This window comes from Rana temporaria, chromosome 5 (genome assembly GCF_905171775.1).
Source record: "Rana temporaria chromosome 5, aRanTem1.1, whole genome shotgun sequence".
Taxonomy (NCBI): Eukaryota; Metazoa; Chordata; class Amphibia; order Anura; family Ranidae; genus Rana; species Rana temporaria.
The window spans coordinates 44,583,917-44,609,948 of NC_053493.1; the positions used below are offsets into that span (position 1 = coordinate 44,583,917).

Here is a 26,032-nt window from a genome sequence, read left to right on the forward strand (position 1 = left end):
TTTAAATAAAATGTAGAGTCTTATCCAGGAATTTTATTTGCATATATATATATATATATATATATATATATATATATATATATATATATATATATATATGTATATATGTGTGTGTGTGTGTGTGTGTGTGTGTGTGTATATATATATATATATATATATATATATATATACACACACATACAGCAAAACCTTGGTTTAAGAGTAACTTGGTTTGAGAGCGTTTTGCAAGACAAGCAAAATGTTTTAATAACTTTTGCCTTGATATACAAGCGATCTCTTCATATAAGAGTAGCGTCATGTCACAACTGAGTATAAAAAAGAGGAACCTCTAAGTGTCGCAATATGGTTACATTTAATGAAGGTACAACATTTATCAACTAATTGCTACATTTAGAGGTGCCTCTCTTCTCTTTTATACCCTGTAAAAAAAATGCTTTGATATACAAGTGCTTTGGATTGCAAGCATGTTTCTGGAACGAATAATGCTTGCAAACCAAGGTTTTACTGTGTATGTGTATATATATATAAATATATATAATTTTATGAAAATAGTCATTAATATATGTTAATGTTTGATGATGGTCCTAGCCAGTCATTCCTGATGGGTGATACAGTGGCATATTTAGGTTTTGTGCTGCCCTAGGCCTGACTAAACTTGCGCACCCCCTAATTTAAATATGACCCACCCCTTCCTGTCAAAGCCACACCCCTTCCTTTTTAAGACCCACCCTGTCATCTTCATGGCAGGAAGATAGAGGGACGCCGTGGAAAGAGGACAGAGGGTTGCCGTGGGAGAAAGATGCTGTAGAAAGAGGACAGAGGTACACTGTGGGAAGAGGACAGAGGGATGCCGTGGGAGAAGGACGCTGTGGGAAGAGGACAGAGGGTTGCCGTGGGAGAAGGATGCTGTAGAAAGAGGACAGAGGTACGCTGTGGGAAGAGGACAGAGGGATGCCGTGGGAGAAGGACGCTGTGGAAAGAGGACAGAGGGTTGCCGTGGGAGAAGGATGCTGTAGAAAGAGGACAGAGGTACGCTGTGGGAAGAGGACAGAGGGATGCCGTGGGAGAAGGACGCTGTGGGAAGAGGACAGAGAGGGATGTTGTGGTGGTCAATAAGGCCTAGAGAATAGCAGGCTAGGCACTTCCTAATGGCTCAGTCCCTGGAAATAGTAATGGATAATGGCCAACAGGCCCTCTTACCAGACCCAGCGAAATCGCAACAGTGATCCCTCTGGCTGGACGTTCGCTCACTCTGGGTTGCCTGGGGTGACTCTAGTCAGTAGTGTAGCATGTCTGTATCCTGGCAGTGGCTCGGTCTTTCTCCCTCTCTGGTGGTGCGGGTACAACGTGGCTCTCTCTCTTGTGGTGTGGGTACAGAGGTTACAGCGTGGCTCCCTATCTGGTGGTGCGGGAACAGCGTGGCTCCCTCTCTGGTGGTGCGGGTACAGCGTGCCTCTCTGGTGGTGCAGGGTACAGCGTGGCTATCTGGTGGTGCAGCGTGACTCTCTGGTGGTGCGGGTACAGCGCGGCTCTCTGGTGGTGCAGGGTACAGCGCGGCTCTCTGGTGGTGCAGGGAACAGCGTGGCTCTCTGGTGCGGGTACAGCGTGGCTCTCTGGTGGTGCGGGTACAGCGTGGCTATCTGGTGGTGCGGATACAGCGTGGCTCTCTGGTGGTTCAGGATACAGCGTGGCTCTCTGGTGGTGCAGCGTGGCTCTCTGGTGGTGTGGGTACAGCGTGGCTCTCTGGTGGTGCGGGTACAGCGTGGCTCTCTGATGGTTAGGGGTACAGTGTGGCTCTCTGGTGGTACGGGGTACAGTGTGGCTCCCTGGTGGTGAGGGGTACAGCGTGGCTCCCTGGTGGTGAGGGGTACAGCGTGGCTCCCTGGTGGTGTGGGGTACAGCGTGGCTCCCTGGTGGTGCGGGGTACAGCGTGGCTCTCTGGTGGTGCGGGTACAGGGGTACAGTGCTCCCTCTCTGGTTTCCCCCAGCACAGTATTCTCTTTTTCTTTTCTTCTAACACCCCCTCCTCCCCTCCAGCAGAGTGCTTGCTTGGTGTCTATGGACACACTGGGGGTGGAACTCAGACTACATTTCCCATGATGCCCCCAGAGTCTTCTGATTGGCCCTCTGCTTTGGCCAATCATGGGGAGGGAAACAACGGGCAGAAAGCTGGGCGGCTTTCTCTATATTTTTTTCCTTCGGCTTACAGAAAGGGAAGGGGGGGGGCGGTGGGGGAGATACAGACAGCCCGCAGCTCTCCTCTCCCTGTCACAGCTATTTGCCAGAGAACTCGGCAGCGGCACTGAGACAGGGAGAGGAGAGCTGCGGGCTGTCTGTATCTCCCATGCCGCCCCCTCCCTTTCTGTAAGCCGAAGGGAGAAAAGAGAGAAAGCTGCACTGTACTACTTTTTACGATTTTGGCCTGCGATTTACATTGACATCTGTCGTGAATGACAAGCGGGAGTGAAATCTTGTGAGTTAAGTCTTTTCTGCAAATATCTCCTTAACCGTGTAGGTTAAGGAGATATTTCTTGCACCTACAGGTCAGCCTTAATCTAGGCTTTACTGTAGGGCCAAGTGGTCTGTAAGGATTTACAACCACTGTAAGGAAATCCATTACCCACCCAGGCCCTCAGAACTAGTGTCCTCACTCAAAAATGTCAGGGCGGGTCTTAAGCAACAAGGGGTGTGGCCTTGACAGGAAGGGGTTGGTCATATTTAAATTAGGGGGTGCACACGTTTAGTCAGGCCTAGGGCAGCACAAAACCTAAATACACTACTAGTCTTTGGAGTGTGGGAGGAAACACAAAGCAGCACAGGGAGAACATGTAAACTCCATGCATGTCATAGTCGGGATTTAAACCAGTGACCCTTTTGCTGCTAGGTGAAAGTGCTAACCACTACACCTGACAGTTTTTGCTGCTAACCTGGCCTATTACTTGACCATAGTTTTAAGTGATATTAGCTTATTTTTTCTTGTAACTTACTCAATTTATTTAAGTTGGTAAAACTTATTTTACAAATGTATTTATGTACAAATGTGGCTCCGTTATCCTGACTGGGCGTCATATGACGTCCAGCAGAACAAGTCACGATCGTGCGCCCGCAAGGGCGGCGATCGATGTTGCTGTGTGTCACTCTGACACACTGCATCTCCAATAGTGGTAAAGAGCCTATGATATACACTCTTTACCTCGTAATAAGTGTATGCTTCCCACAATTTCAGTCAAATGAAAAGATTTTTTTTTTTAAGTAAATGTAACTCAATTAGAATATGGAAATGCACATACCCTAAAAGTTTTGACTAGATTATTCAATATTATAAATTATTTTTGTAAATATAAAAGGTGTGTTTTAAGAACTAATTAAAGTGAGGTACTTAAAATATCAAAGTAAATTTATTAACATTTATTTATTTGTTGAAATTGATAACATTTTTATATTAAAATTACAAGCCAACAGAAAAAGAGTTTGGATTTCCCTAATGGGGCAAAGACAGCAATAAAAACTATACATGTGCACACTGAAATATTTTGTTTCGTAATTTTGTTTTCGTCCGAAAAATACATTTATGTAGTTACTCCCGAAATTCGTTTTTATTTATTTAGTTTTTCGTTAAAAAAATACATTCGACAGAATATATATATAAAAATTTTTGACTCTTCATGTCTCTCTATGTCGAATCTTCATGTCTCTCTATGTCAAATCTTCATGTCTCTCTATGTCAAATCTTCATGTCTCTCTATGTCGAATCTTTTCTCTCTTTGTCAAATCTTCTTCATGTCTCTATAATGTCGAATCTTTTCTCTTTATGTAGAATAATATTGGATTAATAGAGTTAAGGTTAGGCACATTCTACCACAACGAAAATAAAGCATTTGTTTATCTTTCGGTTTTCGTTTTCTGTGCTTTCGTTATCGTTTGTTAAAATGCATTTGGACGAAAACGGACGAAAACTAATGCACATGTCTAATAAAAACTTGGCAGTTCTAATCGCATTTCGCATTCTCCAAAACGAAATAAAAGTCTCACCTTTATTTATATTTTAAAATGGGGTTAATGAATTAAAGTAAATGTAGGACTGAAAATGAATGAAAAAGAGTCAACTAAAATATATACATAAATCATTTTAAACAGAAAACTTGAGTTGTTAAATAATCATTCACATTTTCCCCCATATCTGCTCTCCTCTCGCAAATGCCAATGTTTTTTGGCCACATTTATATATTTAACTTTCTTGTGAAAACTTATGTAATCTTGTGATGCATATAACAAATGTGTAAAACATTATATACTTAAAACGATATATGTTTGTCCAAAAATAACATATACAGTACATTTCAATACCATCTTTTTACAACAAATTGCTTTTTCCTGCCACTTATTGTACCACAAAAACACATTTGGGCAAAAGAGATTTATTTCTATATTATTTCTACCATGTAACATTTCTTCTAAAAAAAATTAAACTTAGTTTTATTGTAAGTTTTATAGAGTATAAAGTACAAAGTTGAACAGTAATCTACATTAATATTTTCCTATGCACCAAATTAACATTTTACATTCTCTAGATTTATTAATTTGTCACCTTTCACATATTAATATATTAATTTTGGAAAATTGAGGAAAATTCTATATGCGCCAGTCTTTGTTAATTCTCTTCATTGCTTTTTACCAAAAATGATTGTTGTACACTGGATAAAAAAAAAAATCTAAATATTTTTAAATGCTCAATATGTATTTTCTTAGGTAATTTTAAAAGATGCGACTTTGAATCTGGCTTCTGTGAATGGAAAGCACTGAACACAATTGGCTTGGCGTGGAGAATAAGCGATAAAACTGAGTTACACAATGGAGTTTTGCCGGAGAAAGACCATACATCACAGAATGGTGAGTGCCTCTTTTAGTTACAATGTTTCTTGTGAACATCAGTATTATGCCGCGTACACACGATCGGTTCGTCTGATGAAAACGGTCCGATGGACCTTTTTCATCAGACGAACTGATCGTGTGGGGGCCCCATCGTTTTTTTCCCATCGGTGAAAAAACTTAGAACCTGTTTTAAAATTATCTGATGGTTAAAAAACCGATAGAAAAAAACAATCGTCTGTGGGCAAGTCCATCGGTTAAAAATCCACGCATGCTCAGAATTAAGTTGACGCATTCTCGGAAGCATTGAACTCCATTTTTCTCAGCACGTCGTAGTGTTTTACGTCACCGCGTTCTGACACAAACGGATTTTTAACTGATGGTGTGTAGGCAAGACTGATGAAAGCCAGCTTCATCGGAGATCTGATGAAAAAATCCATCGGTCCATTTTCATCGGATGACCCGATTGTGTGTATGTGGCATTAGAGTTTGAATTTGCATTGGTCCACCTAACACCATACTCCAGCCAAAAAGAAAAAGCTAACAATGAAGATAAAAGAACAAAACAAACTTCTGCTACTTTTCTTGCCTGCAATCCAGAGATTTCCCCCACAGAACCTTTGTTTCTGCCTCTAGATGACCTCAGTCTGATGGCCAGCATACTTCAACCTACTTCCTCTGAGCCCAGTTTGTTCTGGACCTTTCTTGTGACCAGACAGTAAAGAAAAGGCAGTGCAGTGATTAACTGTGTCATCACATAAACTGACTGGTAGCCTTGTATAGCCTCTTCCTGTCATGCATTGGCCTTGCTGTACAAAAAGCTAATACTAGGTCAAATTCAGGAATTGAAAAGCAGATGACTGATAAGGCTATCTCTCTGGCATTCTGTTATCTTCTTCTATCAGCGTTTTCCTTGCTAGCACTTAAGCAATCCAGCACACCTGACTGGCTCCTTGTGTTGCATCCCCCTCCTTCAGTCTGAGCTTTGCAGTACGGGGACTGCAAAAGTTTGACCCCATGTCAAAGCAGGTACTCATACAGCTTGTATTTAAAAAATACATACAATGTTGTATTAAAGATTATAGAGCTACATTCATTTGTGTAATTTATATCTGCCTAGAGTTCAGTTTCATAACTCAAATTTGTTTGCAAATTTCAATTTAGTTTTTTTCTTTATTAAAAGTCAGTGAAAAGTAAAGTCCAACTCCAGCTTAAAAAACAGCCCCAAAAATGTAAAAAGATCAGGTCCTCCTACAGTCATAATGTACTAACATGCACCACATGCCAGCATATTATGACAGACTTACCTGCACACAGAGCCCTCCAGATCAGCGCTGTCACGGCTCCCTGGCACTTCCATCCTCATTCCGTCTTCCTTCTGGGTTTGCGATCTCCGGCTGTATGAATGGCCAGAGCCACCATGACAGCACTCCTACGCAAGCCCCGGCATGGAGAACTGAATCTACGGCACGGGTATGATGTCTCTTCAGGGCCCATGCACTGATGACATCACCGGCTGCATCCCATGTGAATATCTCTTAACCACTTGCCACCCAGCCACCATCATTATACTGCGGCAGATCAACACGATCCCGCGAACCATCGTAGCTGTACATCGGCCCTTTAAATGCTTATAGCAGGCACGTGTGCGCCCGGTGCGCGGTGGAGAAGACGATGCATGTGGCCGACGGTTGCGATGACCGCCGGCCACGCGCGATCGCGGGCAGGAGAGCCAGATCAGGAAGGTGTGTGTAAACACACAAATCCCTGTTCTGTGAATAGAGGAGAGACAGATCTTCTGCTCCTACTAGCTAGGAACAGCGATATATCTCCTCCTCTAGTCTAGTCAGTCCCCTCCCCACCACAGTTAGAAACCCAAACGAGGGAACACATTTAATCCCTTGATCGCCCCCCTAGTGCCAGTGACATTTATACAGTAATTAGTGCATTTTATAGCACTGATTGCTGTATAAATGTCAGTGGTCCCAAAATTGTGTCAAAGGTGTCTGATCTGTCTGCCGCAATATTGCAGTACCAATCAATATACGCCTATTGCGTTTTTTCCCCAAAAATATGTAGAAGAATACATATTGGCCAAAACTGATGAAGAAATTTGATTTTTAAAAACATTTTTGGGGATATTTATTATAGCAAAAAGTAAAAAAAATATATATTTTTTTCAAAATTGTAACTTTTTTTTTGCTTATAGCGCAAAAAATAAAAACCACAGAGGTCATCAAATACCACCAAAGAAAACTCTATTTGTGGGAAAAAAAGGACATCAATTTTGTTTGAGTACAGCGTCAGTTAAATCTTCCGGTCTGTAAGTGGTAAACAGTGCAAGTTTATGAGATATTCACTGTGCCTACGGGTAAGCCTTATTATATGCTTACCCAGTGGAGGCCCGTCCATACGGGGCACAGCCCCCCTAATCCATGTGCCCGGCTCCTAATCTACATGCAGGGCGCTTGATTTTAATGGGTGTTTTTTTTTCAAGCACATGATCAGAGCCTGAGCCTTAATTGGCTTAAAAAAAAGGGTGGGCTTGGGGCACAGAGCACTGCACCCTGAGCCCACCCAGTTATGTGACAATAGCGAATTAATATTCACTAATGTCTTCCTGATTCTCCTCCCAGCCACCTTCCCATCCATCTTCCGCAGAGAATGGGGGGGGGGTCGGGGGTGGCGGCATTGGTGTGCCACCCCCAAAATATTGAGCACCAGCTGCCACTGGGCTTTCTTGTAGGTACAAGTTTAAAAGTGGACATTACTTTCACTTTGAACAGTTACAGCAAGTTGATTTTTTTCTTCATAAAATCTGAGGATTGTAAAAATCCTTAGCAGTGTTCCATGGTTCATCCAACTGCCGCTTTTTTTTTTAGGCAGCTAGAACTGCATGTAAATGTGGAGAAAAAAATGAAATACACTTCTATTATCTTGTATTGTGTTACCAGAATGAAATATTTTTTGTTATAGTGAGCTTTTAACTAACCAGCTAGCAAATGGAAAGAAAAAGTGTTCGATGAATTAGTGATCACTTTGGAAGACCTCTTAGAATAATTCACTCTGCAGTTGCCTTAGAGAGGTCTTCATTTATTTATGATGCCGAGGATCACAGGAACTGTTGGGTGAGCCACGGCTCAGAAAGGTAAAAACAAATGACTATAAATATTAAAGCACAGAGTTCCAAATACCTCAAGAATGCACAGGGCTAATTTAATAAATTTGTTCTGGCCGAGAAACTTGTAAAACATTTCACAACCAGGAACAATATCAACAGAATCAAACTCCAAAAAATGTGTCTCTTCCACCAACTTATATCTGATTTATGTTGCCTATACACAGAACTTCCAGTCTACGTAATTCATAGCTGGAGTGTAAACCCGCCGCCATATCCTGTTCCATTTAGCGCTACACTTTATCACTCTTGCACTGTTACAATTTTTTTTTTTTGTGTTAGCAGCTTCCTACTACCAATTTATTATTCTTTGGCACAATATTGTATATATTTTTGATAGATACTATATTGCCTGTCAAAGGTTAATGATTTAATAGTTTTTATTTAATTTTTTTCTGATATTTTGTATTTTTATTCTGTGTGTGTATATATATATATATATATTTGCCAGACTTAAAGGTTCCTTTTTTTTCACTAATCATATTAACCACTTAAGCCCCGGACCAAAATGCAGGTAAAGGACCAGGCCCCTTTTTGCAATTCGGCACGGTGTCGCTTTAACTGACAATTGCGCGGTCGTGCGACGTGGCTCCCAAACAAAATTGGCGTCCTTTTTTCCCCACAAATACAGCTTTCTTTTGGTGGTATTTAATCACCCCTGCGGTTTTTATTTTTTGCGCTATAAACAAAAATAGAGCGACAATTTTGAAAAAAATGCAATATTTTTTTCTTTTTGCTATAATAAATATCCCCCCAAAAAATATAAAAAAATTGTTTTTTTCCTCAGTTTAGGCCGATACGTATTCTTCTACATATTTTTGGTAAAAAAAATTGCAATAAGCGTTTATCGGTTGGTTTGCGAAAAATTTATAGCGTTTACAAAATAGGGGATAGTTTTATTGCATTTTTATAAAAAAAATTTTTTTTACTACTAATGGCGGCGATCAGCGATTTTTTTCGTGACTGCGACATTATGGCGGACACTTTGGACAATTTTGACACATTTTTGGGACCATTGTCATTTTCACAGGAAAAAATGCATTGTTTATTGTGGAAATGACAGTTGCAGTTTGGGAGTTAACCACAGGGGGTGCTGAAGGAATTATGTTTCACCTAGTGTGTGTTTACAACTGTAGGGGGGTGTGGCTGTAGGAGTGACGTCATCGATTGTGTCTCCCTATAAAGGGGATGACACCATCGATGCAGCCGCCACAGTGAAGCACGGGGAAGCCGTGTTTACACGCGTTCCCCCCGTTCTTTAGCTCTGGGGACCGATCGCGGGACCCCAGCGGCGATCGGGTCCCGCGGTCCCGGAGCCTCGGACCCATGGCTGGGTAGATGTACAGGACGTACCTGTACGCACATCTGCCCAGCCGTGCCATTCTGCTGACGTATGTATGCAGGAGGCGGTCGTTAAGTGGTTAAAGAAAAAAAAATATGTAAAAAATGTTTGCATGTTTAGAGCAATTTTGTGAATTGTAAAGTAAAACACAATGGACGTTATTTACAAAAAAGGCAAATCCACTTTGCACTACAAGTGCAAACTACAAGGGCAAAGTGGACTTGAAATTGCATTGAAAGTGCACTTGGATGTGCAGTCGCTGTAAATCTGAGGGGAAGATCTGAAATGAAGGGAAGCTCTGCTGATTTTATCATCCAATCATGTGTAAGCTAAAATGCTGTTTTTTATTTTCCTTGCATGTCCCCCTCGGATCTACAGTGACTGCACATGCAGGTACACTTTGCACTTGTAGTTTGCACTTGGAAGTGCAAAGTGGATTTGCCTTTAGCAAATAACCCCCTTTCTGTCCCTGCGACAATGGTCATCAGGGCAAAACAATAAGACCCAATGGGGTTTTCAGCCCATTTCCACTCCTAAAATGTATACAAAAAAAATGTAATCTTTGATTTTTACGATAGATTTACTAAAGGTAAATTGACTGTGCACTCTGCAAATGCAGTTACTTCACAGCTCATTAAATGAGATGAATCTCAGCTGACTTCCATCATCCAATCATGTGCAAGTTAAAATGCTGTTTTTTTATTTTCCTTGCATGTAATTGGGTATTCTTTGCGAAGTGAAATCTTATCTCATATACGAAGCTCTGGAGCAACTGCACTTGCTAAGTGTACATTCTATTTGCCTTTAGTAAATACACCCCTTTAAGTTCTCTGATGGTGCTGCCTGACTGTAATCTGCTATATCTACAGTGCCTTGAAAAAGTATTTATACGCCTTGAAATTTTTTCCAAATTTTTATGTTACAACCAAAAATGTAAATGTTTTTTTTTTAGGGATTTTATGTAATAGACCAACACAAAGTGGCACATAATTGTGAAGTGAAAATGATAAATGGTTTTCAAAAATGTTTACAAATAAATATGTGAAAAGTGTCAATACTTTGTAGAACCACCTTTTGCTTTGATCTAAACCATTCCATTGTAGCTCTGGTTGTATGTTTAGGGTTGTTGTCCTTCTGGAAGGTGAACCTCCGATCCAGTCTCAAGTGTTTTGCAGATTCTAACATGTTTTCTTCTAAGGCCCCGTACACACGGTCGGACCGAACCGGTGAGAATGAACCGAAGTTCAGTTTCATCGGACCAAACCGACCATGTGTATAGGCTATTGTTCTGTTTTCCTTCGGTCCAAAATGTTAAAACATGCTTCAAAACCGAACCGATGGACCGCTGCCCCATCGGACCAAAGCGATGGTTAGTACAGAAAAGCATTGGTTCAAAACCCACGCATGCTCAGAATAAAGTCAACGCATGCTTGGAAGCATTGAACTTCGTTTTATTCAGCACGTCGTGTGTTTGACATCACCGCGTTCTGACCCGATCGGATTTTGGACTGACGGTGTGTACACATATCAGGCCCCACGGCCACTTCAGAGGTGAACCGATGAAACCGGTCCGACCGACCAGTCACATCGGTTCGGTCCGACCGTGTGTACAAGGCCTAAGATTGCCCTGTATTTGGCTCCATCCATTTCCCATCAACTCTGACCATCTTCCCTGTCCCTGATGAAGAAAAGCATCCCCACAACATGATGCTGCCACCATCATGTTTCACAGTGGGGATGGTGTGTTCAGGGTGATGTACAGTGTTAGTTTTCTGCCACACATAGCATTTTGATTTTAGGTCAAAAAGTTAAATTTTGGTCTCACCTTCTTCCATATGTTTGCTGTGTCCACCACATGGCTCCTTGCAAACTGCAAACGGGAATTCTTTTGGCTTTCTTTAAGCAATGGCTTTCTTCTTGCCACTCCTCTGTAAAGGCCAGATGTGTGGAGAGCACGACTAATAGTTGTCCTGTGGACACATTCTCCCTGAGCTGAGCTGTGGATCTCGTCAGCTCCTCCAGAGTTACCATGGGCCTCTTGGCTGCTTCTCTGATTAATGCTCTACTTGCCCGGCTTGTGAGTTTAGGTGGACGGCCATGTCTTGATAAGTTTGCAGTTGTGCCATACTCTTTCCATTTTCGGATGATAGTTTGATCAGTGCTCCGTGAGATGTTCAAAGCTTGGTATATCTTTTTAGAACCTAACCATGCTTTAAACTTCTCCACAACTTTATCCCTGACTTGTCCTGGTATGCTCCTTGGCTTTCATGATGCTGTTTATTTGTTTGTAAAACATTTTGAAAACTGTTTATCATTTTCCTTCCACTTCACAATTATGTGCCACTTTGTGTTGGTCACATAAAATCCCAATAAAATACATTTATGTTTTTGGTTGTAACATGACAAAATGTGGAACATTTCAAGGGGTAGGAATACTTTTTTAAGGCACTGTATATCAGATGAAAATACTAAGTGGTATTCCCACCCAAAATAACAGAGCCAGCTTTTAGCACCCTCACCTTCCTGGTTCCTGTAAAGTTAGTGTTATTGCCATTGCTCGAGGGTTGTCATTATTGCCTATGTTTTTGCGGCGTTTGCCTATTTAGCTACAATTGCCTGTTTGTTGCCCATATTGTAACAACTGCCTGTTTGTTGTCGGCATATAGTCAGGAATGCATTTTTGTCTTCACCTGGTTTAGATAGAGCTTCTTGTTCACAGGACATGTAAGAATAATTAGATATCCTGCAAGCCTTTCACTTTCAAACACTATTATTCCAATGTTTTGTGCAGTGCACCATGTACGCAACTTTTAACCCCAATAGGAATCTAAGGCTCACTGACTTAGGTATGATAAGTACCATTTGACAGTTTACAAAATGGCTGCTTGTGTATTAAGTTTTTTTCTGAATAGTATGCTTTCACGGACCATGCAAGCCATTATACAGTACATTCTATAATCATAGATCTTTGCAAATGGCGACCTTGTATATTTTAAACAAATACCAGTATATACAGCTTTTGATCAAATGTGAATTACTTTATTTTTACAGCACTTGAATATAAAAAATGTATGTAAAAACCTGTGGAAGAAAAGTGAACTAATGGGGTAATCCTTAAATTATGTCACCCTGGGTCTGACCAATATCTCCTTTCTAGAAATCTGGCCCTGCTTTTGTACATGTGATTATACAATTGCCAACTCAAAAAATTGGCATCTGTATTCATGTACAGGGCTGGGCAGTCTTGGGCCTATTAGGAGAAGTGGGGGAGAAAAAAGGGCCAGACCTGCAACCTATACTGTTGAAGTAGATTACAACTCATGGAGGGGATGCATTTTGGCCATTTCACCTTGGGTTCTAAAAGGCTTTATACCAGTACTGACTACTTACCGTATATCTACAGCCAACTAAATGAACACCAATTATGGTTGATGGGAAAAGGCATTAACTAAAAATCTGTTACCCAACGGCAAAATAAATTGAGGCACACATATACTGTATAGGCTCTATCTGCTTACCCCGAAAAACATTGGTGATTTTCCTGATATTGGAATTCAGTTTATAGTCATCTTGAAAGTTCAGTAGGAGAGCTGGCTTTTTTTTTTTTGAATTTACATGGTGTCACTGTTTAGCAAAGCAGCCTCCCCCATAGATGAGGTATATGAGATTTTGCAGCATGGTTTGATGTATTAATTGCTGCCTGGGACTCCATTAAAGCCAATTCATGGTTTCACTATACAGGAAGAGTGAAAATCTGCAACAGGGTCAGACAGCAACAAAATGCAGAGAGGGCTTCTAGGCTTTTCTTCCTTTCTAAAAAAAAAATATATATATATATATATATATATATATATATATATATATATATATATATATATATATATATATACATACATATATATATATATATATATATATATATATATATATATATATATATAAAAAAAAATATATATATATATATATATATATATATATATTGCCGTCTGTGTCCCTGTTGCAGATTTCCCCTTACTTACTATCTTGTAAAAGTTGTTGTCACTAGTATAAAAGGGGAAATCTCTTTAAAGGAGCCTTACTTAGGGAGATACAACAAGATATGGAATACGGCCGCCAGACTGGTGACTGGGAAAAAAAAATGGGAATCAATCTCACCTTCGTTGAGAACCCTTCACTGGCTGCCAGTAAAAGACAGAATTGCATTTAAAGCACTCTGCCTGACACATAAGTGCATCCATGGGAAGGCTCCGCAATATCTTTGCGACAAGATAGAACCTCACAATTCGAATCGCGTTCTGCGATCCACCGACCAAAATCTGGTCAGGGTACCAAAAACCAAATACAAGTCCAAAGGAGAAAGAAGGTTTGCTTCTCAGGGTCCTAGACTATGGAACGCTTTACCAACCAGCATTCGGTTGGAGGAAAACCACCTGACTTTCAGAAGACGAATCAAAACTCTGCTCTTTTGATGTCATGAGACACGAACAACTAGCGCCCAGAAGCGATTCAGTTCGCATGCGCCGCGCTTTATAAGTTTTTCATTCATTCATTCATTCATTCACAATCCTTCCTGCTCTATCCAAAACTAAAAAAAAGTTTTAGCTGGATATACATTTTCATTACCAAAAGTGTTATACAACACTAAACCTTATCGTCCAATCTCAGTGATTGCATTTGTTATTTTGAGAAAACAGTATAAAGGAAAAGTGGTGATAAAAAGCACCTGTGGGCGTAACCAATCACTTTTTGCATAATAATTCCTGGTTTGCATAACGGGGTCCTGGCAGGAGCATGTTGTTTCCCTATGTACCTTGTGTCCATGGGTCATCCTCTGTCTTAATTTAAAATGTTGGGAAGTATGGATAAGAGAAGAAAATTCAAGGTAGGAGTAGTGCTATTTTATTCTTTATAGAATGTCTTGTGAGCTTACTGCTGATGAGTAAAATGGAATAACATATAAGCTTAAGACTCTTCAATTCACTGGCATACAAGTAGTCACCTGCTCTGTAGTTGTGTTCTGGAAGACACTTCCATGTTATAGGTGTAGGAACTTTTTGAAGCAAGTAGGCCTGCACAGCTTCTGTAGCTGACTCCCTTACTGCGAGTGGTCACCTTGTGTTATCATGCAGACTGGCATATGATAAAGTGGAAGGTCACAGACGTACACTGTGTGAGTTTTCAAGCTATTCTTCATAACTCCTTGTGAGCCATAATAAAGGTAATAGTATTCACCTTCTCCTTTATCCTAATCATCTAGGGACTTCACCTCCTCATTACTGACTGATCTTACTTCCCGCTCTCCTTGAACCTGTATACGGCATCAGCTTGTGATCCAGACACTTGCTAACATGGCTCTTCAATTATACATGGGCAAATTCATAATGCATGTCCAGGGGTTTGTCTTGACAATGTATAATTTAGATTTCAATAGAATAAGAAATACAACATTTCCTATATTTGATTCCAAAGCAAAAAAAATATTTTAAATCACTGTATTTTTGCTTATGTCCATACAACATAAAACTACCAAGTTCAAAAATGACTAGATAAAATATACGTTTCAAAGAAGACATGGTGCTTATTTTTAAGTTTGGAAAATTAGAAGATCAAAAATTGAAATTTTCTGTTTGCATTATAACTGATGCTTAAAGAAAACCAATCACAATGCAGGGATCTAAATATTTAGAAATTGTAAGCTTGCTCTACCTAAAGTGGCCTGAGGTCTACAAAGATGGCACCATGTTGTTGAGCACTCAAAGATTCCTAAAACTTCAGCACTCTGTTTGGCAAGTAAGAGGCCGTACAGGTTTTTGGTTGATACTTGACATACCTCCTACTTTTCCTTACTGCAATATGGGATAATAAGCTTTTTTTCCAAAAGAAAATGTGGGATTGGAGAGTTATCTACCTGGATGCTGTGTGGTTGATAGGGGCCTAAAAGGACTATGAAGTTTTGGGGATTCAAATCTGGAGATGCCTGTTTTTGGGGACTGCTACCATAAATGTAAGGTCTGCCAACAAGTGTACCTCAATTACTATCTATCGAATATATTATTTAGCTATACTTATTTTGTTTAGGCTTCACACTTTAGCTTGGTTGTAAGAAGGTCAGACATCACCTAAATACAGTACTGATCTTTGTCTTGTTAACCTTTTGACCTCACACACTGCACTGCTGATGCTTGAGGTCAGGTAGTCAAATCTCTGACCCACTGGTTGCCCCAGTGGTAACAGTACCTAGTCTTTCTTGTAATGTCAGAATGAGATTGCAACTATTTGTCCATATGACGGTAGCCTCGCCAACAATAGGAATGTACAGAAGATAGGAAAGGGTGGTTAAAGGTTTTAGGGTATATCCGGAAGTGTTGGTGCTTTTGTTTGGGGGACTGTTGCAGGTATGTGCACGTCTAGGTGCCTGCATTTTCCTGTCATCTTCTCCCAACATAGTCTGTTTAACGAAGAAGTCCTAGTCCAGTGATGGCGAACGCGTGGCACGCGTGCCGCTCCCGGCACGGCAAGCCGTTTCGATCGGCACGCCAGAAATGTCACAGAAAATATAATGGAATCATCACACTGCCACACCGCACCCACAAACTACATTTCCCACACTTCTCTGTGCTTTCTCTGTGCTTGCGGTGACGTGTCAGAGTGGGCGTGACATAGAATGAGGTCACGTGCTAACCTGCTAACCAATTAAAGCGGCTGCAAAAAAAACAAAACAGCGCTGACGTACTGGGCGTCAACCTGCTGGGAGAGAGCATGAGGAGAAGACGTGCGGCGGGAACGAGCTGCAGGACTCAGAAGGTGAGGTTTTGCATAGTTGAGAGCTAAATAGAGAGGGACAACATGGCACAATTTGAGACTGATACTGAGCTGCTGAGATAATATTTCAAGTACACACTCTGTATATTCGGGCTGAGGGTTAATGGGGACTGTAGTTCTGCAACTTGAGTAGGATGTTATGTAAAGGCCCAGTTATTTTAGATTTAGAACCTTCAACAGTGCTCTGTTCACCTAGCATGGTCAGCCAGTTTATTGCATACTCGATAATGTCCAGATTTTATAAAGTGCAATAAATCATCTGAGATTATTCAAAACTCATCTCCATGCTCATCTTTTCTCATAATGTCTTTTATGTGTACTTTGCTTTTGTGTCAGGTAGGTCAGTGTATGTTGCACAGTGCATTCTGAGCACAATGCATTCCTGAACCCTGCATTCTGAGCAAATCTGGCAGAATCTTACATTTTTGGTCTCTTAGGCCCCATACACACGGGAGGATTTATCCGCGGATACGGTCCAGCGGACCGTTTCCACGGATAAATCCTCTCGAGGATTTCCGCGGATTTCTATGCGATGGAGTGTACACACCATCGCATTGAAATCCACGCCGAAATCCTCTGGCGATGACGTGTCGCGCCGTCGCCGCGATTATGACGCGGCGACGTGCGCAACGCTGTCATATAAGGAATTCCACGCATGCGTCGAATCATTACGACACATGCGGGGGATCCCTTCGGACGGATGGATCCGGTGAGTCTATACAGACCAGCGGATCCATCCGTTGGGATGGATTCCAGCAGATAGATTTGTTTGGCATGTCAGCAAATATTCGATCTGCTGGAATCCATCCCAGGGGAGAAATATCCGCGGAAACAGATCCGCTGGAGTGTACACACCATAGGATCTATCCGCTGAAACCCATTTGCTGGGATTTTTCAGCGGATGGATTCTATCGTGTGTATGGGGCCTTTGGCCTCGTACAGACGACCGAACATGTCTGCTGAAACTGGTCCACTGACCAGTTTCAGCAGACATGTTTGGTTGTGTGTACAGCCGACCGGACCGGATTCCCCGCCGAGCGGACTTTTTCCAGCGGACAAATGTTTCTTAGCATGCTAAAAAACTGAGTGAACTGAGTGAACTTTCTTTTTTTTTTATTACAGTTTACATTTTAGCCTTCTGAGTGATTTCACCTATTGCCTGGGATTACTTGTTTGAATAGGAAATGGTTATACAATTCTTTCTTTACTGTTCGTTTTCTTCTTTTTTTTTTGATTGTACAATAGAACAACATATGCAGACAATGGTGCTGCAGAATTGTTTGCAATCATTGTTACATAACATCATTTTCTGCATCCTATTATTACAGATTATGTACGGCATAATGAGAATATTCCATTTTATAACTGAGGGTTATTATTTTTAGGAAACTTTGTGTACTTTTGTGTGGATTCTGCGAACGGAGAAAAAACAGCCTCTTCCCAGCTGGAAAGTGATTTTTCTGTGAAGCCGTCTACAGCTGCTGTTTGCCAGGTTAGACATTGTGTTCTCTGCTCTAAATCAAATTTGACATTATAAAGCTGGAGAGTGATATAATGAAGTTTGTATATAGTAATCATTGTTATTATCATGTTCAGTTATGGCTATGTTTACTGCTGTGCTGTCATTTGGGTTTATCCATGGAGAAATATTTGGGACATACTCAGCCTCCAATTATTTTTATTTTAACAGTTTAACAAAGTTTAAAAGCATCTAAGTACCATTTCATGTGAACAAACTCACACCTTATGAAGGCATGGGATATAATCATCCTAGAGAATCGCCCATTTAACTAATACAGTGTCAATTCTAATTATGATGGTGACATCTGTTTATTTGCAATTCCATATATGTAGCCAGGAGCTGGATATATTTACCTATTCCTGCAATCAGGAGACACTAGTAGCGTTGTTGCAGGGGGAGCTGTCTCCCTCTAGTGTTGAGTGTGATGCTGACCTGTTACATTCTTAAACAGAGACACGGCAGAGCAAAGCATCTTGGCATATGTAGTCCGTATGAATGTGATTCACCCTATGGCTGAATGATGTGGAACTACAACTACCAGCTGGCTGATGGGGAAGAGCAGAGAGAGGAGAGACTATAAGAGGGATGGACTGAGGCCTGGGACTCAGCGTGGATCTGTGTGCAGGGAATCTGTGATAGTGTGTGTTGCAGCTGAGTTGCGGCCTGTACTTGCAGAATTATCCAGCAAATATTTGGAGGGACTCCCCTTAGTTGTCCGGTGGCAGTCTGGAGGCCGTTTCTATACCATTCATCCTGCAGTAGTTTCAGATTCAGGTGAGCCGTAGTGCGGTGGAGGCTGAATGTCATCCCTTGAGCCACGTTCCTGAGACATCATCATCATCACCACCATCATCATCATCATCTCTTGTTCCAGTGTGATGAGCGGGTGACAGCCCAATCTTATAGACACTGTATATAGACACCATTGTCTCCTGCACTCCTTATTATCTTTAGTTCCAAGGATCTATACCAAACATCATAGACACCATATACAGACATCTTTGCTTTACATTGTTCTGCTGTTGCTTGTAGTTCCACAGAAAGTAACATCTTTAAGTCAGTGATCACTGTGAATCCAGTTACGGTTTAATTGACACAGGAAGATTGTTTGATGTTCATTCACAACTTACTGAGTCAGTTGTTTTACTTTACCATCCAAACTTTCTTTGCATGCAATTAAACATCATGAGTTAGCTGAAGATCAACCGGAGTGCCACACAGCAACACAGGACTACTTTTACCCCCCTCCCCACTTCAGGGATTTGTTTTACTGAAAATCATAGAGCTCTAATTCACCAAGAACTCTCTGAAAGAGCATGTTGAATTGCAATAAAGTTCTCTTTGCTAAAAGTTGTACTTGTTATTTACTGCATTTATGTGTGAAGGAGCAGTAGAGAGTGGTCTGACACTCATAAGAGCCATTCCTCTGCTCTCCTGTAGCCTATTTACATTATATGTGCCCGGTTGAGCACAGAGATTTTAGTGTTCACTGTTAAATGTTTGAATCTGATAGATGATTGTTATTTAGTTTTTGATAGCATTCCTGTAGGAAGCAACATTTTAAAGGGGAAACTGGAGTTGACTGTTCAATTTATTTTCCCTTTATCTAATTAAGTAAATTTTTCTTTTTTATTCAATCCTGGTGTATTTACTTATTTTTTGCTGTCATTTGGAGGAAAGGCAAAAAAATCTATGAACGCAGGGTGTCAGAGGTGGCAGAGGACTCACAGGGTCAGGGCAACCAGGGGGGGTACTGATTTATTTTGCAACCCTTAAGAGTGCAGCACTACATATAGATTTTATCAAAAAGTAACCATTTCATATCTCAGGCCTCGTACACACGACCGAGTTACTCGTCGGGCGAAACACATAATTTTCCTCGTCGAGTTCCTTGTTAGGCTTGTAGAGGAACTCGACAAGCTTGCTTTGCGTACACACGTAACAGACAAAATCTCCTCGTTCTCAAACGTGGTGATGTACAACACATACAACGGCAGGGGAAGTTCGATTCCACTTGCACAACTCTTGGGGCTGCTTTTCCTAATCTTATGTGTTTGCGTGTTAAATAAAAGTTTGGTAAGAGACGATTTGCACTTTTTAGTCTGTTACAGCTTTAAAAATGTGTTATCTCCATTACAAATGCTACTTTTACTCCCGTCTCATACTTTAATCTGAGCAAGCGCGGGTTTCTTAGCATACACACGCTCGAGTTTCTCGCTGGAAACCAGCCCGACGAGGAACTCGATGAGCCAATTTGAGACTCCTGTCGAGGAAAAAGAGAACTTGCTCTCTTTTTGGTTCGTCGAGTTCCTCGACAGTTTCCTCGATGAAAAACGTATACACGACCAGTTTCCTCGGCAAAAAAGCTCTCCCACCAAGTTTCTTGATGGATTCTGCCGAGGAAACTGGTCGTGTGTACGAGGCCTAAGGGTTAAATAATGCTTTCTTATAACATTTCTTTGAAGAAGTTTGCAGAAATGGCATATTATTTCTTTTCTGCAATACAAAAATCTTACTCTTTAATGCATTGCATACTTTCAAGTGCTTTTGTTGCTTTAACTAGGTATTAGTGTATTCCCTTTGGGATCACATGTTGTGGCTGCAGTTTTAAGTGTCATGGCTGATGTATTTTCCCCATGTATCCATGTATTCATTCAGCTTGCTTCTCTTATTCTCCAAAGGGACAGGCTCTCTTTTGTATGGATCACACAGCATCCAATCTATGCCGCGCCATTTCCTCTGTGTTACATCACAATCGTGGGAGTGTAATAGATTTTTCCTTGGTCCAATTCTAGGATGCTTTTCTATTCTGCCTCTTATCCAAATCTATGATGATGTGAATGCATGCATGCAAAAAGAATCACACTGGGACACAATGGTTCAGTGTGAGCTCTCCCTCATCAATAGGCTTTTTAATCCGGTCACTGCCCCTTATATAAACAAAGTGACATAAGCAAACGTCATCACATATGTGTGTATATGAGTGGTTCATCCGTATATGGTCCTTTTCCCGTCACATCTGTTCCTTGCCACGAGGCTGCCTTTCAAAGCTCTTCAGACATTTTCTTTGCACGGTGGGAGGGGTAGGAAAAAGGGGGAAAGTAAGACACCTGTTTCTCGTTTTGACTCTGGGATGAATAACTCTGTCATAATTTCAATTAAGGGAAATAATACTAATGTTTCTCACTTACTAATATATATATATCGCAATAAGAAAGAAAATAAATAAAAAAAAAGAAAGAAAATAAATTAATAATAAAAAATAATAAAGAAGAACAATATTTGAGTGGTTAGAAGAGAGAGATAACATAGACATATTAGTAATTTTATCAACTACACCACAGGAGTGCTAGTGTGAAGAAACTCTAAATGGTGATTTCTGTATTAATTGCTCTGGCAGTTTGTGTATGTGTCAGATCTAATTACTGTTTAGCTCTCACCTGCAGAGCACTAGACTGAGAGACCCAGAGATTGTGAGTTGTAGTTTCTTCATTGTATTTTCTATTCCATTGTATCAGTGAGATTGTGGGATAAGTAGTTTGTTCACAGGAAGTTGCACTTTTGTAGCACCCTCTAGTGTTCTACTAGTGTGAGTGCAGGCACATTTTTATTTTGGCTCATGGTAAAATGAGTCTCTGACTCTGGGTCAAATGTTTACTGAAGTTCAGGGCTGGCTAACTCATACAGGCAGGTCTCTGGTGCCTCCTGCTGGTTCTGGAAGGTTGGTGAACCTTCTGGAAACTGGAGGATGGAGGCCAGGGGGGTTGGTCTGCATACTTAGGAGGGGTTGGGGCAGTGGGCCTGGCAAAGTGGCTAAGCCAGCACTTGAACATGGATGAGTCATGCTGGTAAGGAGTCCGGTGGAAGATGGAGTGCTGAGGAGACTGTTGGTGAACTCCTGCTGGGGGGGCTCTGCCTCAGGCTGGGGGTGGTTTGGGAGGATTGTGACAGCATCATAATTTGAAAGTAATCTTACTTAAGAAGAAGCGAGAGCAAGGAGGACAGTGTGAGTACATTAACACATTCAGGAACTTGCAAAGGGGAAAGACTGTCACAATTAGAAAACCTTTTTGGAAGACAGTAGGCTTAATTATTTTCTTTACTTTGCCCTGGGAGATCTTTAGTAGCAGACAGATGGGCTAATGAAGAGGCAGCCAGGTGGGTTGGTAGTTCCTGCAGTTAGTAGAACTGGGATCAGTGTCTAGTGCTTTGCGAAGGATCTGATAGTTCCTAGACCTTAAAGTGATACTACACACTGTTTTTAGTTAAAAATAACAAACGTTATACTTACCTGCCCTGTGCAGTGGTTTTGCACAGAACAGCCCAGATCCTCCTCTTCTCGGGTCGCCCTGATGTCTCAGCCAATGAGGAGGGGAGTACCAGGCAGCTGAGACACTCCTGCAACATTGCTGGATCTAGAGGGACCTCAGGTAAGTATTGGGGGGCTACTGCACACAGAAGGCTTTTTATCCTAGTGCATAGAATGCATTAAGATAAAAAAAAAAAAAACTCTGCCTTTACAACCACTTTAAGGGGCATTTTCTTTTCTGACAGAGACTGTCAGCCGTTGGGAGTGAGATCAATCTGGGGTTGTACATGGAGAAGAGGAGACAAATCAGATCTATACATAGGGAGGAAGTTGTCCCTGGTTTTGTTGCTATTTGTTGCCAGTGTGCCCCATCAATTGCTGCCAGTGTGTGCCCATCAATTGGCGCCAGTGTGCTGCCAGGTTGCCCCATCAATTGCCGCTAGTGGGCTGCCAGTTTGCCCCATCAAATGCCGCCAGTGTGCTGCCAGATTTGCCCCATCAAATGCCGCCAGTGTGCTGCCAGATTTGCCCCATCAAATGCCACCAGTGTGCCCCCCCTTACCTGTCTCAGGTCATCGCTGTCCTCCGAGTCCTCAATGTCTTCTCCCCTCTCCCGTCCTCTTCCGTCTTCTGCTATGACACAGTGACGCTGTGATTGGATGCCTGATTTAGCCAATCAGGTGACAGGTAACCAGATCCGGTGCACCTGATTGGCTGAGAGGCGGGTCTGTGTTGGGGAAGCGATGTATTTGCTTCGTTAACACAGCACTGTGTAAGCCGCAAATGCACAGCAGTGCACCCGCTGTTTACCATTTTGGAAGCCTATTAGAGACCACAGGCTCTAATCAGGAAGCCTATTAGAGCCTCCGGCTCTAATCAGGCGCTTCCAAAACACATCCGCCGCTGTAATTTATATGCCCAGCACCGGACAAGGGCGTGCTGGAGGAGCTAAGGAGTAATAGTCTGAAGTAAGAGTTGTGCTGGAGGAAGAGAGGACTGTATATACCAGAGTGTATATAGGTTGTCAAAATTATTTGTTCTAAATCCACTGGGCATCCCATACTTCCTATACCCCATCCAAGGTCAATCCCCTCAATACAATACAATACAAAAACAAAGCTAATAGACTCTTCATTGCCTTGACAGGTGGGCCACAACAAGTAGACGCCCCTTTGGGGGTACCGCTACATAGGGTTTACCTGCATCATCCATTAAATGTTAATATAACCCCACCAGAGTAGTGTATGTGCCTGATATATGAGCATGTTTGCCATAATCCATCATGTGATGAAACACCCCAATGAAACAACATCACCAAAAGTGATCATTATCTCACTTGAAAGGCAATGAAGCATTTGATAAATAGGGTCTGTGACTAGAATGTCGTGGGTTATTTATTTTCTGTGTTACCAATGGAAGAATGGAAGACGTGGCTCCAGATGTTGTTCAGCAGATAAGAATACAAGGAAAAAGTCTTGCTGTTCATTGTAGCAATTGGAATACTTAAAAAAATTGGAGAGGAGCAGATCTGTTAGTAAATTAGGCAAATTTAGTATAGTTCATCGCTTTCAGCAAGTGGAGGCATTAAAGAGGACCCGTCAAGGTAAAAAAATACAGGCGCTCATGTTGTCAACCTCTTTTTAAGGGGCTGCTGGCTTTATACTTGTTGAAGAACTTAGCAAGTGACAGATCCAGAATAAGCATGATATTATTATTATTATTATTATTATTATTATTATTATTATTATTATTATTATTATTATTATAATACAGGATTTTATATAGCACCAACAGTTGCACAGCACTTTACAACATGAGGGCAGACAGTACAGTAACAATACAATTGAATACAGGAGGAATCAGAGGGCCCTGCTCGTTAGAGATTACAATCTAGGAGGGAGGGTCAAGTAATACAAAAGGTAATAGCTGTTGGGAAAGGAGCTGATGGAGAAAATAAAAGTACAGTTGTTAGGTGTGGGCAGAATAGGATTCTCTGAAAAAAAGGGTTTTCAGGGATTGTCTAAAAGCAAACAGAGTAGGAGATAGTTGGACAGATTGGAGTAGGGAGTTCCATAAGATGGGAGAGGCTTGGGAAAAGTCCTGGAGGTGAGCATGGGAGGAGGTGATAAGGGAGCAGGAGGTCTTGGGAGGAACAAAGAGAACTATTTGGTTGGTAATTTAAACTAGGTTAGTGATGTAGTTGAGGGCAGAGATGTGGATGGCTTTGTAAGTTATAGTTAGTATTTTGAATTTAATTTGTAGGGTGAGTAGAAGCCAGTGGAGGGATTGGACAGAGAGGAATAGCAGACACTGTACAGCTGGTAAAGTTGATGAGTCTGGCAGAAGCATTCATGATAGACTGAAGTGGAGGTAGACTATGAACAGCAGGGGTCTCAATCTGGTGGTCCTCCAGCTGTTGCTAAACTACAAGTCCCATCATGCCTCTGCCTGTGGGAGTCATGCTTGTAACGGTCAGCCTTGCAATGCCTCATTGGACTTGTAGTTTTGAAAACAGCTGGAGGGTCGCCAGTTTGAGACCCCTGATGTAAAGGTAGGTCAATGAGGAGTTAGTTGCAGTAGTCAAGGCGAGAGATGACCAGGGAGTGAATTAGGAGTTTTGTGGTGTCGTTGGTTAGCAAGGGGTGTATTTGGAAGTCTTTTGTGGTTTGAGGTGACAAGCTTTGGACAGGGATTGTATGTGGGGCTGAAAGAATAGTTTAGAGTCCAGGATTATACCTTGGCATGGGACAGATTGATAGTTGTGCCATCAATTTCGACAGAGAAATCAGGGGAAGAGGCATGTTGAGGAGGAAATATTAACTTCCTATAGATGAAGTTAAAGGGGTTGTAAAGGAAAAAAATCTGAGAAATCCTCACTTCATGTTCTTCTGTCTGTAACTCCATACAGTAATGCGAGGCTTTCTCCCTGGTGTGGAGAAAGCCTCTTTAGGGGGGAGGGGGCGAGCAGCAGGGTCCTGACACTCCTGCTCGCCCCCTCCACCCTCAAGAGGCTTTCTCCACACCAGGGAGAAAGCCTCTCATTACGGTGTGGAGTTACAGACAGAAGAACAGAAGAACAGGAAGTGAGGATTTCTCAGAAGAAATAAGGACATTTAAAAGCAAAATGGAAGGATGAGGTAAGTGAAGGAGGACTGCACTAAGGTAAAGGAAGTGTAGCGCCCCCTTACTATCAGTATAGGCACTACGCTAAAGCTAGTGGGGAATGGGAGAGTTACTTTGCTCCCATTCACTATTTGTTCAAATTGTGGGACTTCTGTCATTCCAGAAATGTCCGCTGGGTCAGTCTGTGGTCCAGGGATGCAATATCATCCCTGGCCAGCAGTTGGCGCCAGAGGGGTTCTGGCAGAGTAAGTTTCTCCATCAGCCAATCGGAGGAGTTTTTCCCTCAGGGGGCGTGCTGGAGAGGAGTATATCTGTGACAGGTGTCATGTGTTCTAAAATCATCGCCTGGCCATAATTTCATACTTGGGACCTCACCCAGAGGTACCAGGGGACCCCAGCGACTTGCTGGGTTCCCGATTCCACTAAAAGGATCCCAGGCTGGGTGCCGTTCGATTGGGGAGTCGGTTTGAGGGGGACCCAGAGGCAGGTCGTCCAACAGAGCCTGAACAAACCAATTGGGGATCCGGTGACCAGAGTACTGACAGGTATGTTTGCTGTCATCTGGTGACCAATGCAGAAATCTACTGGGAGGATTCGCTCCATCTATCTATCTAGCTCAGTTATTGTAATTGGCCTGTGGCAGAGGCCCGAACCGGGTCTGTGAGAGAGGCCTTTTCCTCCCAGAAATCCTAAGTGACATCTTGGCTGCCAGGCCTGTAAAAAAGGGTCTGTCCGGGGGCACTTTACCCACTCAGTTGGAATGGCGACGAGTTACAAATTGGTACTATGCAGAGCAGTACTGACTGCTCTATCTAATATCCAGGCCTGATACTTCAAGGTTCTTCCTCTCTCTCTATTCATCAACTT

The 26,032-nt window shown here is 41.8% G+C and overlaps 1 protein-coding gene across 1 annotated transcript in view; it reads left to right on the top strand.

Moving 5' to 3' along the window:
• MALRD1 (MAM and LDL receptor class A domain containing 1) overlaps nt 1–26,032 on the top strand; it is a 529,217-nt gene that overhangs the window by 143,297 nt on the left and 359,888 nt on the right. The window contains exons 10-11 of the mRNA XM_040352491.1: nt 4,750–4,890; nt 17,597–17,703. Of these exons, the coding sequence (XP_040208425.1) occupies nt 4,750–4,890; nt 17,597–17,703 (248 nt within the window). The remainder of the gene's footprint in view (nt 1–4,749; nt 4,891–17,596; nt 17,704–26,032) is intronic.